Source organism: Polistes fuscatus, unplaced genomic scaffold (assembly GCF_010416935.1).
Source record: "Polistes fuscatus isolate 324 unplaced genomic scaffold, CU_Pfus_HIC Scaffold6, whole genome shotgun sequence".
NCBI lineage: Eukaryota > Metazoa > Arthropoda > Insecta > Hymenoptera > Vespidae > Polistes > Polistes fuscatus.
This window is the reverse complement of record NW_025113140.1, coordinates 4552057-4571797: the sequence shown is the minus strand read 5'-3', so window position 1 is coordinate 4571797 and position 19741 is coordinate 4552057. Positions and strand designations below refer to the sequence as shown.

The 19741-nt window shown below is 30.8% G+C and overlaps 1 protein-coding gene across 2 annotated transcripts; it reads left to right on the top strand.

The window, feature by feature from the left end:
• Window positions 1–461: 461 nt before the first annotated feature.
• LOC122523343 (1-phosphatidylinositol 4,5-bisphosphate phosphodiesterase-like) lies at window positions 462–18226 on the top strand. 2 transcript variants are annotated; one of them, XM_043645017.1, is made up of 20 exons: window positions 462–948; window positions 7280–7334; window positions 9856–10091; window positions 10312–10371; window positions 10784–10921; window positions 11428–11507; window positions 12121–12256; window positions 13208–13308; window positions 13449–13615; window positions 13875–14085; window positions 14171–14429; window positions 14637–14837; window positions 14945–15152; window positions 15342–15499; window positions 15589–15795; window positions 15862–16234; window positions 16323–16475; window positions 16557–16734; window positions 17131–17593; window positions 17734–18226. In XM_043645017.1, the coding sequence occupies exons 3-20, from the start codon at window positions 9921–9923 to the stop codon at window positions 17800–17802; spliced, it is 3333 nt and encodes a 1110-aa protein (XP_043500952.1). In that variant the 5' UTR covers window positions 462–948; window positions 7280–7334; window positions 9856–9920; the 3' UTR covers window positions 17803–18226. The 2 variants fall into 2 exon arrangements, with proteins under 2 accessions (XP_043500952.1, XP_043500953.1); XM_043645018.1 differs by having other exon boundaries at window positions 463–948; window positions 17131–17581.
• The last annotated feature ends 1515 nt before the right edge of the window (window positions 18227–19741 follow it).

Here is a 19741-nt window from a genome sequence, read left to right as displayed (position 1 = left end):
ATTAAATTTAATTATTTAAAATACTATTATAATATAACTATATATTATATATACTTTTAAAAAATATGTCATATACTATCATATGTAATACTATTATAGAATACAGTATTCTTTGATAGTATTGTACCGTCATCACGTTAAGTACCTACTATCGCCCACTGGTGATCCCGGTAGTAACTAAGATGAATCTGGTTAGATAAAAAAGGAGACATATGAGCTTTCATGTACTTCTGTATTCTTTGGTATTACATTTTTTATGAATTAAGGGTAATATATTTTTGTTAGTTAGTTTTTGTATCAACCAATGGTCTTCTACGCAATTTTATATAAAAAAGAAAGATCGATTAGTATTGATTTTTGTTTCGTTTTCGTGGTATAACGATAGAACAATAAATATAATATAATATAGTTGAAAAAAAATTTATGATCGAATCGGCGGAAAAATTTACCGTGCGATCAGTCTTATCGGCCGAGTAAAGGAAAATGAAAACTAGCGCCAAAGATTTAGGAACAACGCATGCGTGCAGGGGAAAAGAACGGTATCGAGCCAGGCAAGTGTCTCGCCCGTCAACAGACGGTGCCGCATCGTCAGTTCCTTCCACCGCGCCTGGAAGGCGTCCGGTCAGCGGAGCGTTCTCTTGCGTCTTCCTCGTTCTGGTTTCTATACAAGTTCGAAGATAGACAAGCCTATTATAATCTAGTAAAAAGATATTCGCGAGTAAAAGCAAAAGATAAAAAGAAAAAAGTTCAAATCCCGAAAGAAACGTGTTACCCCGAGCTTCGACCAAAGAAGAAAAAGGAAATAGAAAAGAAAAAAAGGAGGAAGAAAGATAAAAAAAAAAAATCATATAAAAGCAGAAAAAAAAAAGTATGACACGATTAATCCGGTCGTTAGGACTGTCCGGGTCCGGCCGGTAATTTCTCTCATTAAGAAGATCGGATCAAACGGTAAGACATTAAACCACGGTGCACCTATTTGGATCGTAGCCATGTGTGTATATATACGTTCGTGCGAGTGCCTTTCCCCGTTTTGTATATGTGCGTTCATGTATAGGTATATTAAGACGTATGCGTTAGAGCTCGTAAGCACACGAATACGCAGCATCAACGGCGAATAAGAACTTCTCCTTCTTCTTCTTCTTCTACCCCACCTTCCTCCTCCTCCTCCTCCTTCTTTTCCTCTTCTTCTACGATAATTTAATCGTCATAACGTCTCGTAAGATATAACTTTTCAATGTTATCAAAATACGTAAATACATACACGTAAACTTTTTTGCACTCGCCATTCATTTATCAGTTATGTTAGATTTGGACAAAATATAAAAAGAACGTAAAAACAAGTGTAGAAAAACAAGTTATTCATTGATATTAAAATAAAGCGTGTATTTAAAACGTAGTAAAATTCACTTTCACAGATCGTCAAGTCCGCGTTAAATGGAAATTATAATTCCAAACGGGAACTTTAAATCGTTCTCATTAGTCAGGAAGAGTGGCGTCTAATTAAAGGAAAGACACCTAGAGAGTCGGCGTATTGTCAACGGTGCAACACGCCGTAGCCTTTTGCCCCCACCTATCTTTCTCTCTCTCTCTCTCTCTCTCATTTTCTTTCATTCTCTTTTACTCTCTCATTCTTTCGTTTCTTAATCACCAGTCGTTCTCCTTCCTCTTACTTCTCTCAAAGTCGTGTTCACGATAGCACCCTTCCGCCAACACACGAACCATTGTCTTTCTTTCTTTCTCTCTCTCTCTCTCTTTCTCTCTTTCCCCTGTTTTTTCTTTCTTTCAAGCACGTAGTCCAGTACGCGTGGTTCCATTCTACGCAACTTCAATGTACACACATACGTTTACTTACATACTTAGTTTCATACGAGCTCGTTGTACGTGTCGCGAATGAATTATTAAAAAAATAATATGAGGGAGGGGGAAAGAAAGAACGAGAGAGAAACAGAGAAAGACGAGAGAGATAATAAGAGAAAAAAAACTGATTAGCAATCGTGACGAGGTTCGAAGGATTCCTTTACTTCTATGGGAAGGTGTTCAAGGTGAAAGAGAACAATTAGGTGAGAAGACGAAGAAGAAGAAATAGTAGAGTGGGTAGGGTAGAGGGTGAGGGTGAAAGGAAGGGAGATTGGGGTAGAGGTGGAGGACAAGCGGGATAGACGACCCTGACTTCGAAGTCTTCCTGTAGGATTTTCGAGGTCAAGGAAAGCTGCAGGCGCCGCGTCTACTCGATAAGACATTCGATTCATTTAAACTTTTTCCTTTTTTTGTTTTATAGAAAGTGAAACTTTTCTCATTCGCTCTTAAGGCGTCCGCCCATCCATGCAATTTTTCTTTCGATTCCTTTTATTTATGTGATCAGAGAAGCGAAGATAAATTCGCCTTAACGAGAAAGATAAGTGAACCGTAGGTGGTCTCTCGCAAGGTTGTTATTACAGAACTTAAGAACATTAACTTGGATCTTTTCTATTTTCCTTTCCTTCTTTGTGCGAGTCTTAACAACTTTTGTTACTCGGATAAAATGGAAAAGCAATTTTCTGTATTTTAGGAAAATGGAGGATTAGAGCGGTATTTGCATGAGACGAAAATTCCTGGAATTTAATTACTTTAATAAATTAGTTTATCAATTAATGGCACGATGCTAAATTAATCAGAAAGTTAGACGTTGCATGTTAGATGTTACTATCAGTACATGTTGTGCAATGTTACTGCGTTGGTACGTAACAACATAACAACTGTAATTATAATAATAATATTATTATTATTATTTTATTAATAATGATGATCATTCTCTTATTAATATTTCGAGAAAAAAATTCTAATAATTGAGACGTGTCTAGTTCGTTTCGTTTCTTTCTTTTATTAAAAATAAATAAAAAGAAAAAGAGTAACTTAGACGCTAGTTAATTTTCCTTATTTAATGTGTGATGTTTAAATAGGAAGATAGTAAATGGGATGAATCATGTTCGGAATTTTATTATTTAAACGATCAAACGAACGATCTGTCGACCTTTACGAGAAAAAAGAAATGAAAGAAAAAAGAAAAACTAGTATAACATCGGAAGCTTAGCGTACATAGGTTTAAGCTTTTGATCTACTCGTGATGAAAGCACAGCGGGTAACAACCCTCGTTTCTTCTCCATTCTTTGTTAAGTGGCCATTAAAGGTATTAAGTAATTGAGCGGTCAATGTCGCGTCAAACGTGTTACGTTACGTTCTTCCTTCGTAGCAAGCTTACGGGAAGTTACATAATTATTGATTGACGATTCTAAAGCGCTAACCCATTCGTTTGAAACAAGCAAACTAAATGATTATCTATAAAATATTATTTTTATCCTACAAAAATTTAGAAGAACAAATTTTTTCATCTTTCGTTATTCTTATTATTATCATAATTAATTTACTTTGTCTACGGTAAAAGATACGTTATGTTTATTGTGCATAGCAAGTAGAAAGGAAAACATTTACATTTAATGAAATTTATATTAAAATTTATTTAATCTTTTTTCTGCCCGAAGCAAGAACGAATTTTAGGAAATTTATGTATACTTAACATATTCGTAGGGTACATAATTTTAAAATTATATAAGAATTCGATATCATGGAAAGAAATTAAATTCTCTCGAGTGTGAGATTTCACTTTTTATTTCTTTTTAATTTTTTTGTCTAAACGGGTCAAGAAGGAGTAAAAAAAAAAGTTGGCAATTTTAAAGCAACAATAGTTGTTTAAGTAGAAAATAGAATACTAAAGAAATACTACGTGCGAGTATGAAAATTCTTTCCGGTTAGAATTTACTTTCTTCTTTATTTTTTTTTGTCATTTTTAATTAAAATTACTAAAAAAAATTCACATTTTCTAGGACAACGTGTCCTTCCACGTGTGAATAATTAATTCCAGGCGCTTGAATTTTAAAAAAGGCACTAGAGTTCTGTCATTTTGACGCTTGAGTAATACGACCGTGGGAATAATTCGTTGGTTTTGCGAAAATTTGCCAAGAATCATTATTATTTGTTGAGCAATGAAGAGATAAAATCGAAAGCATGAAGCTAGCTAGCACGAGACACGTAACGTGAATACATTATTTTCATAGAACGCGCTACTGCTCATCTGTTTACACTTTTTGTGTATACAAGGTTTTGGTTTGAAAGATGTAAGATCGTGCCATGGCACGAACTATAAGATATTATGATCATAGATTTAACGTAGAATCAGCTGCTTTCGATCATTCTTTATTGATGTACATGAAATAGTTTCGACTGAAAATCTAATGGAAAGTGTGACATCAGTCACACGATAGGCGTGAAATAAATATTGCAAATATTATTCTTGGCTTTAATATTAAACAAACACGTAAAGGTATTCGAGTATATTTGTACGTCAGTGGAATGCATACTGGCGGGTTGCGAAATTTTCTTTATTCGGAAATAATACCAAAAAAAAGATAGATAAAATTTTCTTATTCTATATTTATATGCAGATTTATTACATTTGTTTTTAAATAAAAATAATATGTTTATTTTTGGAAGAAATATTAAACAAACGCGTGGATAATATAAAAAAAATAATAATATAAAAGTGTGTGTATGTGAAACACATACTTTTTCTTTTTAAAAATTAACAAATATATTAATTAAATATATTTTTACATAAATATATTTAGTATTTTTTTATACGTTGAATCACATATTTTCACATTTCTCTATATTTCTTATCGTAAATGCTTGACATTCCTTTCTATATGATAAACATGACAGCCTAAATTAATGTTAGATTATTTTGAGAAAGTTTGAAAAAATATGTATTGATAAAGAAATTAAACGCAAGTGTAACTTGTTTTTCCAAATTAAGATGAAATAATATAATATCACGTTGATAATGTAAGCCATTAGAAAGATGGTATTCATATTGAAACATCATATTTGAGAACATTTACGGTGAACGGTAATATTTTTGTCTATTATTATCGTGTTCTTTCTTCTTGTTCTTTCTTAAAACCTTTCGAAGAAGATCATTTGATAAATGCCTCTGGCTACCGTCGACGTAATAGTAGTTCCTTTTGATAAAGATTAATAGCCGAAAGGAAGAGGCGTTCTTATGAGAGGAAAATAACAAGGAATATTTTCTACGAGCATAAAAGCGTTTACGAACATAATCATTTTCTTCCTCTTTTTTCTTATGAAAGAAGAAAAAGAAGAAAATAAAAAAAAGGAAAAAAATTTGAAACGACAAGAACCACTTACTTTTTGTTTGCATCGTCTGTAATTTCAATTTGATATGTAATAGTTAATATTCTTATTGTTAGATTTATATTATAACAAACTTTAACGATATAAGTATTTTTAAATGAATTTTATTAAAACGTTTACTATCACATTTGTCATCTGTGATTGATGTTTGGTCTTTCAATGGAATCATGTGGGTTACCTGTAAACCGTACCATACCTTTTTTATGGTTTACTGCACTGGAACAGCATTTCGGTACCTTTATTTTTAACGGTATTTTGTATATTTCAAAAGTAAATAAGAAATATTAAAAAAAAAAAAAAAATAAGAATGACTAAGAATAAAATAAGCAAATGTGAAAATATATTGTGTCTATAATTTAATATGTCGAAGTGTCTATAATAAAAATATGTCGAAGTTTTCTTTTTTTTTTAGAAAATGCAGCTTTAAATTTCATTTATAAAGTATTGGAATATAATTTTCTATAAAAAGTTTGATAAAAAGAGAATTCCGTTACCTTTTTTTTCTTTTTCTAAAAAAAACCACAGATTTTATATCAGAATCGTTGTTACTATACAAAAACATGTTACATTTGTATGACAGTCAACACGTAATTAATGAAAATTTGTAAGCAAATTTTTTTAAATGAATTAGTTAGAAAGGATGACAGAAATACAAATATAAGGACGAGTCTATGTATGTAACATCGATCGGTTTCTAAATATATACCAATCAATTCCAATTGGATATAACAGACATAGAATATGTAAAAGATAAGAGAACTGTATATAAGTCGTTATAATTATCATTGTTTGTTCAACAATTTGTATTTGACAAACGAGTTAAGTTATATCGAATAAAAGTTTGCTTGGGAAACATAGATAGTTATATATTTACGTATATGTAAGTACTTTAATTCATATCTAGATTTATATACATGTACCTACATATGCGTATGTTTTTCTAGTACGCTAATTAAGATAAGACATGCGAGATAAGAATTCGGGATGTCCGTGTACGATAAGCGTATGCATCGATAACCTGTTTAACGATCACAAAGCAACCAAGTTATAAAGACTCATTCGCATAAGTTAGTGTCTTGTGTGCCGATCTTTTAATAGACGCTCATTTCGAAGAAAACTTAAGAAATATAGTTCCAATGTTTTGAAAACATACGACAAAAATTATATTTCTTTTTAGATACAGGGAAATAATTTTTGAATACATTTTTCTCTCAAAATTTGTATTAAATTGCTTACCTTAAAAATTTAATCAAAACTATAAAATAAATATATATATATATTTATTAAATTAGTACAAATTTTTAGAAAAAACTTATTATTATTTTTTATTTCTTTCTCTTATCGAATAATTCGTCAAACGAATGAATGAACAAATAAATGATGATAGTTGACAGATGCGTAGAGACGTGTTAATCGTATAACACACGTTACTCATTAGATATCTTGATCGTATTTTCATCACGACACATATTCGTTCCCACTTTAATTATAGAAAGTAACGTTGATTCATGCCATTTTTCATACGGTTAGATATGTAAGCATTAGATATATCGTTCAAACGCTTTTGAAATCGATCCTACGTAGTTGCATATATATATACATAAGCATAATATATAAATACACGTATATACTATACCTATACATATATAGTAAATACACGAATCAAAGATCATATGAGTTGCGCTTTTCTCGAATGATTGATTTTATTGAACGCTAATGTTTGTACAAACGATGGAAAATATTTTTGCATAAACAATTTGTCTATAACTGTTAAATAATCATTTACGATTGAAAGTTCAATAGAATCTGGAAAATAAAGTGAAATTACTAAAGATATTAGTTATAGGTGTGCGTGTGTGTGTGTGTGTATGTATGTATGAAATTTGTGTACGATGTAAAAGAGAAAGATAGAAGACCTTGAGGTTTTAATCTTCTCTTTTCTGTATAAATGTCCAATATATGTCCATGTATATGTGTGTCTATGTATGTGTGTAAAGTGCATTAAGTTTATATTCGATCTTTCGTGTCGTAGGTACCAAGGGAAAATAAAATGAGCAACCCGGCCCGGAAGAGACGCTCTTAACGTCGTAAGTTTGCTTAGCTCTCTTTCATAAGCTCCGCTCCCTAAGATTCTTTTATGCACCCCTGAGATAAAAGTGCCACATAAACTAGAAACGATCTCCCTTCTTTTTCTCTTTCTTTTTCTTTTCTTCCTTTTTCATTACTATACTTTGTTAAATTGAGTGCTAAAATTTAAACGACTTGCTCTACAATTTGACACCTTGCGAGCTTTTCAATCGACAAATCTACACATTTTTTTAATAATTTTTTTTTTCATTCTTCCTTTTTAAAATATTTAAATTCAATTAAATTAATCATTTGAAATAATAATTAGATATTATTATTTATTATATTTTTAAGATTTTATCTTATTATCTTCGACAAAGCTCAAATTAATTTTATTATTTATAAAAGTTATTTAATTTGGATCTTTTGTTTTTCTGAATAAAACAAACTTTTTGTTCAGGAATCGTATTGTATTTTTACTTGCAGCTGCCATTTTCTATTTTTCATATTGTGCATTAGGCTGATAAAGGTTATTCTGATGTATGAAGGATTATCATGCATTAACATGATATCTGTCATTAGTTTTCTAATAAAACTTATCATAATTTATTACTCTTGCTATTCAGTTACATATCGAAATAAAAAAAGAAAAAATTAGATAATATATCCGAACAATGTCCTAGCATTCATAGTTGCCATTTTGTTTTTCCGCTTTGTGCATGAAGCTGGTAAAGGTTATACAGATAATATGGATATGATAGTATGGCTAACATACACGGTAGTTTGATTAATCATAATTTTTCTAATAAGTTATCTAAATTTTATATTAATATATAAAATCGATAAAAATAATAAATAAGATAAAACGATTGCGAACATCAAAACTAACCTAACAATTGGCATTTACTTTCGTTAGTTCTGGTTTATGCATGAAGCTAGTTTAAAGGTCAATCGATGCAATGGTGCTAGATAAAAAAAAATAGCATATGCTTTGACGTAACAGGCAACTCGGTGTGTCATGTATCACCTAAAATAATAACATCCTAACATCCTATGCAGATGTTATCTCTCTTCCTCTCTCTCTCTTTCACTTGGTTTCTAGACCGTTATCAACATCGAATCGCTTTGAAGGCTGGAAAGCTTTCCGCTCGGTCTAATTCTATTTCGTATGAGAGCTTTACATCAGTGTCCGAAATTTCACTGAAAAGAGGAAACACACGTGTTGCGAATCTTCGAATTATATTGGTGAATGATCGTACAAGTATATTACTTATACAAGTGTATGTGCATTCATGTACATATATGTGTTTTTATACGATTCGATTTCTAAGAGTTTTGGTTCTCGTCATTTCGAAATATATGAATAAGAATAAAAGATTTTCGTTCGTGTAGAACTTGTAAAGTCGGAGAGGTCAGCTACGACGATGACCTCGCATAAAAGAATAACTTAAGCGAACTGTTCCTCTTAGAATATTAACAATCTTTTATACGTTTTATTCTTGTCCTTGTAAACGACAAAAGAAAAAAAAAATATATATATATATATATTTTTGCGAATAACTACTCGTATATTTTTATTCGTGTATTTTATTTATCACGATGAAAAATTAAAAATGATCGTGAGGATGAGGATAAAAAAATAAGATGAAAAAGTTAAACGATTAATGATGAAGTTGAAATTGACTGGGGAATTTTGTTGTGGATTTTTTCCTTTTTTTTTCTTTTTTTTCTTTTTTTACGAGATTTTAAAGAGGTTAATGTTTGATTGGGTTTTATAAAATATACCATTAAGGGATGACATACGTATACGTGAATATCTATTAGGGTCCTCAATCGATTGCTATACCTTACACATGTCGTCTAATGCATTTTAGAAAGCGCGGTTAGAAACATAGTAACGTGATTCTCTTCAGCGTATAATTATGTAAGATCTTTAAAATTAAACTTATGTTTGATTAGTTAATGAGTTATGTTCGGAATTGTTAATTTGAACATTAATAATGGATTGTTTTATTCCAATGGAAAATATTAAACAGTGTTTTTTTGAAGTTAATCAAATATTATAGTAATTTGTTTTCTAAAATATTGTTCGGATAATAATGTTCGGAATTGTTAATTTGAACATTAATAATGGATTGTTTTATTCCAATGGAAAATATTAATCAGTGTTTTTGGAGTTAATCGAATATTATAGTAATTTGTTTTCTAAAATATTCAATATTTATTTAGCGAATACAACAATACTCGGATATAAATTAATTTTTAATTAAATCTAAAATTGCAAACATATTATTCGTTAACTAGTTGAACATTATTAAAATTTTTGTTTCTTCTGACGATCATCATCTCTCTCTCGTAATTCAAATATACAATATTTAAAGAATATATTAGAAGCGGAAATAATGATCGGGAAAAAAAAATATTGTTTGCTGGATATTCTTCGAAGCAAAAAAAAAAAATATAAAAAAAAAGAAAAATTATTCAAGATAAACGATATGAAGAATGAAAGATTTAACAGGATCTTGTTCGATCTTTCGTTAGAATCTATTTTGAAGGAAGAAAAACAAGATCCGATCTCTAAAACTTGAACAGAGAGGATCACGAAGATGACGAAGAGATTTGAATTCAACTGGCAGATCGAAGTGCCGGAAGCACTTCGTAATGGATGCGTCTTCGATCGATGGTCTGAAGAGAAGGACAATACAGAGCTTGAGATGAACTGTATGTTCAAGGCCGACGAGTACGGTTTTTTCATTTATTGGCAGAGTGAAGGAAAGGTGACGTATTCCTTTTTAATAAATTTCTCTTCCTTTTTTTATTTTTTTATTTTCTTTTTCTTCTTCTTCTGCTTCTTCTTCTTCTTCTTTTTTATCTTCACTTATTTGACATCTTACACAAACTTTGTTGAAATATTTTCTTATTCTTAAAAATATATATTTTATATATCTCGTTCGAGTATATATAATTTTTCTTTCTTCATATTTTTTTCCTCTTCAGGACGGTGACGTGTTAGAACTGTGTCAAGTGAGCGATATTCGTGCTGGTGGTGTGCCAAAGGTAATTCGAATAAATAATAAAAAACAATTGTTTCTTTTTTTTGTTTTTACTTCCTATCTTTACATTATGTTGATCGAAAAAATAAAATATTATTAAACAAATTTAAAAAATAAAATAATAGAAAAGAAAAAACAAAAAAGGTTTTTCCTCGTACAATTCATTTAAAATATATTTGATATCGTTGGTACGAAAAGAAAATAAATGATTTTTCTACCAACATTTCTTGTTGAAATTTAATTAAAACGAATGAAAAAATATGTTTTATCTTTATAAATTCTTTTTTTCTTTCTTTCTCTCTCTCTCTATCTCTCTCTTTCTCTCTCTTTTATATTATTCCATGCAATATTGACAGAAGGATTATAAGTACGTAAAAAAAGTAAGTGTAGATAACTGTATCTATTTCTTGTTAAAGGATCCAAAGCTGTATGATAAGTTAGTTGCCAAACATAGCGAACAGCTAGATGAAAAAAGTTTGACCATCTGTTCAGGCGTCGATTATACCAACATCAATTACCAGCACGTCGTTTGTCCGGATGCTAAGACCGCCAAGGTAACGCTGATTACGATAACAGTAACAGAATGTGCCACGAGCTCGTTAGGTTGTTCTTTATCTAGTATAATGTAAGAGACAGTTTGAAACGCGTATTATCATGGCACGTGACATCCTTTTTATGCAAAAATTTTTTACTTCCAATTATACTTTATATATTCTATTCTATTTTTTCTTATATTATATATTATACGAAATTATTTTTCAATATTTCACTCGTTAATCAAACTTTTGCAAAATTTATATAATAAATTTCATTTCATTCTTTTTTTTTTTTTATCGATAATTAAATAAGCTTGTAAATCGTTATTTTTTTCTTATTTTCGTATTTTTCGTGTAAGCGATACGATAAAATGCCAATAAATTATTCCGTTTCATTAATTTTTCGCAATCATCTCGTACGATTTAATAATACAAATTAATAGATAAATGAGAAAAAAGAAAGGAATGATGAAAAAATATTTAATTGATTCGTCTGATGTAAGATTTACGTGTTGTTTATTTAGGTATGGTTGGATGGTGTACGATCGATTACACACAACGTGAAAGGCAACAACTTTTGTCCACTAACATGCTTAAAGAAACAGTAAGTTTGTTCATGATAAAATTGCATTCGGTTTAAAAGGTGTTCATATACGCGTGATAGAGCGTAAACAAAGGTAGCTTCTTCTTTCTTTGCGTCATCAGAAACAATTAGTCTCGATGCTTTTACGCAGAAAGAAAAAGACAACATACCTCGAGTTTCTTCTATATACATATATATGTTACGGTCAATGTATTACTACCTGGTCAATTTATAGAATGCCCAAAGGGTTTTGGTCAATCTATAAAATATGCTTTAGTTGAGTGTGATAAGAAGCACATCAAGTTTTGTCAGGATTTTTTTGAATGTTTTATTAAAATTTTTTCACGATTACGTCAGGGTTTATTTACGTGCGATAAATGAATTCTCCAGAATAAAAATATTTAATATATTTTTCAGACTCTAATTTTCTACTTTTATGTTAATATTCATTTCACTGAGTATAACACTTTGTCTTTAGTTGTTAAATGAAATTTCCACTTCAATAAATTTCGATTTAAATTAACGAGGATTGTTTGATATTTCGATGGTTTTACATAGCAGTTCTTTTTCTCATTTACTTTCTTTGGGAAAAAGGAATGAAAATACGAAGGAACCTTTTCTTAATTTGTTTTAGTTGGATGCGATTGAGAATGTTGGTGGATCCAAATGGAAAAGTGCCAGTGAGAGTGGTTGCGAGGACTTTCGCGTCTGGGAAAACTGAAAAGCTCGTTTATCAGTGTCTGTCTGACTTGAATCTCCCGAGTGGAAAGGTATTGATATTTTCCTAATCATTCTTAAAAGATCTATCAACTCTTAAAAGAGAAGTGTTGATAAAAGTATCAACTGAGAAATATTTTTGTAAATCTTTCAGGAGTTAGGATGTATTTCTTTAATTTTTTGGTAAAATATAATATACTTGTTTGGTTTAAAAATTATAATTAGTAATTTTGAGCAGTGTTGGCTTTAAAAAAGTAATTTCTATACCATAAAATAACGAAGTAGTTTGGAACACATAAAAGTTCGTTTTGCCATTAAATAATTTTTAATGGTACCAAGCATTTTATTTCATTTTTATATATTTCTTTTTCAATCATATGTCTGCAATATAAAATATATTATGGTCTATAGAAATTAAATTTCTGTAGAATAACATTAAAGAGAAATAGGACACTCATGAAAGCCTGTTTTTAATTTGCAATTATTTTTAACTTTCAAAAGCATTCATTTCTATTGTACTAGTTAAATATTCATAATATTTTCAGTTTTTATTCAAAAACTTATAATAGGTAAAATAATGCGAACCGTAGAAATTAAATTCTTTTAGAGGAAAAAAGAAAAATGAAAAATACATAATGGTTCCTGTCAAGCTAAAATCAATTTTTAATTATTCAAAGCTTATTATTTATATTCTACACCCACATATAATCGATTAAAATAAAATTAAATTTTATGCTAGAAGATATTACTTTACCAACAACAAAATATATTAAATTTCAATGAAAGTTATAGTTTTTTTAAATATGCATAAAAATGTTAAAGGAAAATTTTGTCTATTTAAATACTTTTTATTTCTTTTTTGATAATGCATGTATAATATATCTAGAGGATTAAATTTTCCATTTTATATAAAAGTATTAAAATATAAAATGATGAAGATAAAGTAGATGGATTTAATATATTAATTTATAACCACAATAAAGCGTCTTCCATTTACCTTGCAGAATGACGTTATAGAACCGGAAGATTTTACTTTCGATGCATTTTACGCTCTTTATCATAAAATATGTCCAAGGAATGACATAGAAGAGCTCTTCCAATCTATGTAAGTAAGAAAGTCTCCCCTACGGAAAACTGAATCATTTCACTGTAACGATATTTACTGCGTTGCGTAATCCAAATAATCGAGTAAAAGACTACAGGAATGAAATTAGATCTAACGGTTATTTATTCGGAAAATTCCAGAACACAAGGAAAGGCGGATACGATAAACCTCGAACAGTTGATTACCTTTCTCAACGAAAAACAACGCGATCCAACATTAAACGAAATTCTTTATCCACTATACGACGAGAAACGAGCCTTAGAAATTATCTACGATTACGAGCAGAATGAAACTGCCCGAAATCAAAGTAAGCCGAACAAAGAACATGTTCCTACAGAATTTTCATCATAAATTATGAATATCTTTCTATCTTTCTTTATTTCTCTCTCCTTGTATTTTCTTTTAGAAACTTTTGCTACAATATTTAATCGTCATTCACTGTTAAATATATTTCGAATAATATCGAATATATTTGCTAAAATATCTAATCATCATTCATTACTATATTTCGAATTAGTTTATACTTTCGAAACGGCATCCTTTCAGAAACAATCACGTCCTTTCAGAAACGATGACGAAGGACGGCTTTATAAGATACCTGATGTCGGATGAGAATGCACCAGTTTTCTTAGACAGATTAGACGTTTATATGGACATGGACCAACCATTGGCGCATTACTATATCAATTCGAGCCATAACACGTATCTGAGTGGTCGTCAGTTTGGTGGAAAAAGTAGCGTTGAAATGTACAGACAAGTTTTGCTTGCAGGTTGCAGGTGAATAACATCACATGTTACATGTTATTATAAATAATAATCAACTTGTTAGTTTAGATAACAATCTATTTGTTTCCAATAAAAGATGTGTTGAGCTGGATTGCTGGGACGGTAAAGGTGAAGACGAGGAGCCAATAATAACGCATGGTAAAGCAATGTGTACTGATATACTTTTCAAAGACGTCATTTATGCCGTCAGAGATACCGCCTTTGTAACATCTGAGTATCCAGTGATACTAAGTTTCGAGAATCACTGTAGTAAAAAACAACAATACAAATTAGCAAAGTATTGCGACGAGATTCTCGGAGATCTATTATTAAGAGAACCCATCAAGGATTTCCCTGTAAGTATAAAATATAATTCAAAGTGAATGACAAGTAAAAACATCGTTCATTTTACGATTATTAACATTCTATTCGGTAATCGTAAATTATAACTCAATTGATCAACAATTCTTAACAATTTTACCAATTCTATAAAAATCACCTATTAAACGTTATAATAATAATAATAATAATAATAATCATTATGTCTATATATCGTAAAACAGTTGGAACCAGGTGTACCATTGCCTTCACCTAACTTACTGAAACGAAAGATTTTGATTAAAAATAAACGACTTAAGCCCGAAGTTGAGAAACAAGAACTCGAACTGTTCAAACAAGGGCAGTTTGTTATCGAAGATGAGGTTAAAGAAGATGCAAGTGCGCCACCTGTCGTAGCTGCTGTCGTTGAACAGCAACCTTCGAAGGTAAGTACATATTTTTTTGATTAAATGATAAGACAATCGATAATTGACCTTGGTCAACGGGGATACTCGAACTTCGAGAATAAGAACGCTTCCGCCTTGATCTTCAGGATGAAACTTCGACTGATTCCCTTACGTCATCTACTACCGGTGTTCCGCAACAACAATCTGGCAGTGGTCCAACTGGTCTTGGCGAAAGTTTGGAACTTGCTGTAGCTCAACCATATACCGGAAGTACAACGAACGTTCATCCGTGGCTTTCTTCCATGGTCAATTACGCTCAGCCTATCAAATTTCCGGGCTTTGACGTTGCCGAACGTATGTTTTGATTTTGTGGATTATTATCTTGCAGGGATGTACGAAAACACCAACAACAGTTGGATTTATTTGGATTGAATACGACTATAGTCTTGGATTAGCATTTACGATTTTTCACACATCTCTGCAACTTAAATATCATAGCGAATTTGAAATTATAAATACATGAATATATATTTGTTCTTGTAGAAAAGAACATACACCATAACATGTCTTCCTTTGCGGAAACGGCTGGACTGAATTATTTGAAGACATCAGCCATCGAATTTGTTAATTATAATAAACGTCAAATGAGCCGAATATATCCGAAAGGTACTCGAGCGGATTCCTCGAATTATATGCCACAGGTAATGTTGGACGAGAAGACATTTCTCGTAAGAACGGTAAAGAATCCGTTCAACTAGTCATATTCGTTCGATCGATTGTTCAAAACTAGGTCTTCTGGAACGCCGGTTGTCAAATGGTGTCACTGAACTTTCAAACAGCGGATTTGCCAATGCAACTAAACCAGGGCAAGTTCGAATATAATGGATCCTCAGGGTATCTCCTCAAACCGGATTTCATGAGACGTGCTGATAGAAGTTTCGATCCGTTTGCTGAAAGTCCAGTTGATGGAGTAATCGCTATACAATGTAGCGTACAGGTAAAATATATCAACAATTATTCAGTAACATATAACGCCTATGTATTATTGAAATCTTTTTGTTAGGTAATAGCGGGCCAGTTCCTTTCGGACAAAAAGGTTGGTACATACGTTGAAGTTGAAATGTATGGTCTACCAACTGACACAATAAGAAAAGAATTCCGTACGAGAGTTGTACCAGCGAATGGCCTTAATCCGGTGTACAACGAAGAGCCGTTCCTCTTTAGAAAAGTCGTCTTACCGGATTTGGCTGCTCTTAGATTCGCTGTCTATGACGAATCAAACGGAAAACTTCTTGGCCAAAGAATAGTTCCTTTAGACGGTTTGCAATCCGGCTATCGTCATATATCTCTCCGTACTGAAGCAAACTTTCCTATGTCCCTTCCTATGCTCTTTTGCAATATAGAAATAAAGATCTACGTACCGGATGGTTTCCAAGGTATGATAAAATATAATCAATAATAAATTTTATTTCTTACATATCGAGTTATAACGGGGTTTTTCTTTTCTCTTTTTTTTTTTCAAAGAATTTATGGACGCCTTAACCGCACCTCGTGCATTCAAAAAAACTGAGAGTATGTCGCAAAATAAGATGCGTGGACTTGGAATTGAAGAGAGTGACAGTAAAAGTAGTTCCAATTCTATGCCCTCTAAGCATCAAGAAGCTGCAAAACCTAGAGGTTAATCTCAAAGATAATTTTTCTTTTTTAACCTTTACTTGTTTACTTGTTTATTTACTTGAATTGTTTTTTTTTGTACAGAGGAAATTAAATTCGATCCGATAACTGTGGAGTCATTGAAATCAGAGAAAGGTTATCAAAAGATTTTAAGAAAACATCAAAAGGAGTTGGAATCTTTGAAGAAGAGGCATCAGAAAGAAAAGGTGTCTTTACAAAAACAGCACTGCGTTGCAATAGAAAAAATCATCAAAGGGAAGAAGTAAGTTTGAAATTTGTATTTAACTTTTTAAGTTCTAGAGTCTTTTTTTATTGGAAAAATCTTCCTGTTATAAGACTCAAGTAATACAATAGTACTTTTTTATTTAATGTCATTTGATGACATAACTGAAGTTGATTTTTTCAACATGAAGTCTAAAAAGTGCAATCAGGGATTTTAAGCAGTTAAATATAATAGTTAAGCCAAAACTAGTATGTATAACCTTTTACTAGAAACAATCATATTAGGTTGATTTTTGATTATTAAAATTTGTAATTACGTTTACGTAAAAGCATATATCGAAAACACAACAATTATTAACCGCATGTGTTTGATATGTCTTATTAACAAAATCGAATTATTCAAGTTAAACTAAACTCTACCTTTTTGCTGTTCCAGTAAATCAGAATTATCAAGTGATCCGATAGTACGACAAGCAGTGAACGAACAGACAGGTCAATGGTCTCGTCTGGCAGATAGACAACGTCGTGAGGAACGCGATCTTGTACGAGTTCATTTCGAGGAACGTCGAATCCAATTAAGGAAATTATGTACGGCAGCACAAACAGCTCAACAAAAACAGTTGACAGCAAGACACGAACGGGAAATCAAAGAGATGAATGCCAGACAGGCGAAGTTATCTGTAGAGAGTATGCGAGAGGTGATGAATGATAAGACCTTGAAGACACGTGGTATCAAAGAGGGTAGACTTAGGGAGAAACAGCAAAACAATACGAAGAAATTCATGGAGGAACGAAAGATTGCACAGATGATACAGAACAGGGAGAAGGAGAAGCTCAAGGTCATACACGAGAAACAAATGGAGGAACTGCAGAAAGATATGAATGCGGTAAGGGACCAGGTATATAGTATTGAGATTAAGATAATCATATTTTTATCGACAATTTTATTATCTTTTGTGAGATCAACAGCAATCGTCTGCTGATTTAACATTGAGTTTAGTTTTATCATACAAAGATGCGATTTTGTATTTCTGTTTAGATAATGGATGTATACAAGAACGAAGAAATGGAATACGAATTGGGACCGAAGACAGAATTTTACGCGTGATTTGATTTCGATGTTGTATCAAGTAATAGTTCCAAGTCACGTGATCGTCCACAAGGGACGAGTATTCTTTTAGAAATTCTTAACTATATCGGATACGCTGTATCAGTAATTATAATTGGAATTGGGATCAAGCATAATTAGTTGTCGTTCTCGAATCACTCATCGTTCATTTCGTAGCTACAAGAACGTTGGGGGATACGATAGGGACAAATTAATCAAAACCTAATGTACCTAGTTAATTGTTCTGAATATTTTTTTATAAAAAAAAAGGAAAGAAAAATGCAAACAAAACAAAAAAATGTGAAAGAAAGAAAGATAAAAAAAGCAGTATATATATATATATACCTCCGCACTTTCCGTCGCTGCGAGAGCAAAACTATTTAGGATAATAAGAGAGTCAATAAAACTAAAGTGATCTAGTCAAGTTCTCCTATAATGGTAATAATAATAATTATAAAATATTTTATACATAGACATAGTTATACATATATATATGTATAGGTATGTTTATGTATTAGTATTTTATATATCTCATGGTACAATATAATGTACATGGAAAAAATACAATAACGATTTAATATAACAATTAAAAAATTAAAAAAGAGTATATATATATATTATATTATATATTAATATTATATAATATTAATATTATATATATATATATATATATACATAGCGTAACGTATAATGATGCGTTAATATTATAACAACGTGATGCAACAACAAGGCCGTTCGAATTAATACACCATTGAATTTATTGAACCAGATATTTTTTGATCGTCGGATTCTATTGAACGTGCATTTATGCGAATACATTTTTTTCACATAAATGAACGTATCTATTTATGCCTAATTACAGTGTTTAACTGTGATGATTTCACGACCATTAAACAATACGATGATAATATCTTGAGAGTATAAAATTGAAACGAGGAATTAAATAGTCGATTTAAATATTGTGTCGGCTAGAATTATTTAGAGTATTAAATAACAGCTCCTTGGAGTCATTTCTTCGGACTGAACGCGTATAATTATTAAATAAATAAATAAATATATATATATATTATACCACTTTGATTATCCGTTCATCTTTTTAAGAAAAATTTATCTCGTCCGAATGGTCCAAAGTGGTTTAAAAAAGAAAAAAAAAAATACAAAGATAAAAATTCGCGAGCCAAATATATCACTGTAAATAGCTTTAAATCGAAGCCTAGTATAAAAGAAAACATTACAAATACCACATCGTTGTTTTCATAATAATAAAAAAAAAAAAAAAAATAATAATAATAATAATAATAACTAATAATGTTATTTACACGTAAGTTGTTATACTAATTTATGCGTACATATATGCGTACTTATGTTGAAAATTTGTGTACGGTATTTGGAGTACATACAACGACACATATATGTACGTATGTGTATAACGAAAATTAAAAAATACAAAATAAAATATAAAAAATTTATATATATAAATATATATATATATATAAGACAAAATAAAGAGATTAATAGTTAAGTATGGTAAATCGTTTATTATCAACGTTTATTAAAAATATTTGTTTGCTATGTACAAGTTGTTATATGTGATGTCTGAGATCATGATCGAAATGATTCTCATAATGTTCGTCAAAATATGGATGATCTTCCGTTTCTAGATTATGATAGGTTGGTACGAATCCATTAAAAGTAGATATTTCTAAAAGTACATAATTGATATATTTATATACGTTACAATTTCAATTAATGATGAATACTTAAAGCATATTATTTACCTGCATTTGATTGATCAACGTGTTCTAATTCTTTGACACGTCCTAAAATTGGCACGATATCCGTGTCATGATGCACTGTCAAACCGAAATCATTCAACGCTTCATCCGCGTAATTCGAGGAATGAGAAACGCCTCCGTAATTATTATTGACGTGTACGTTT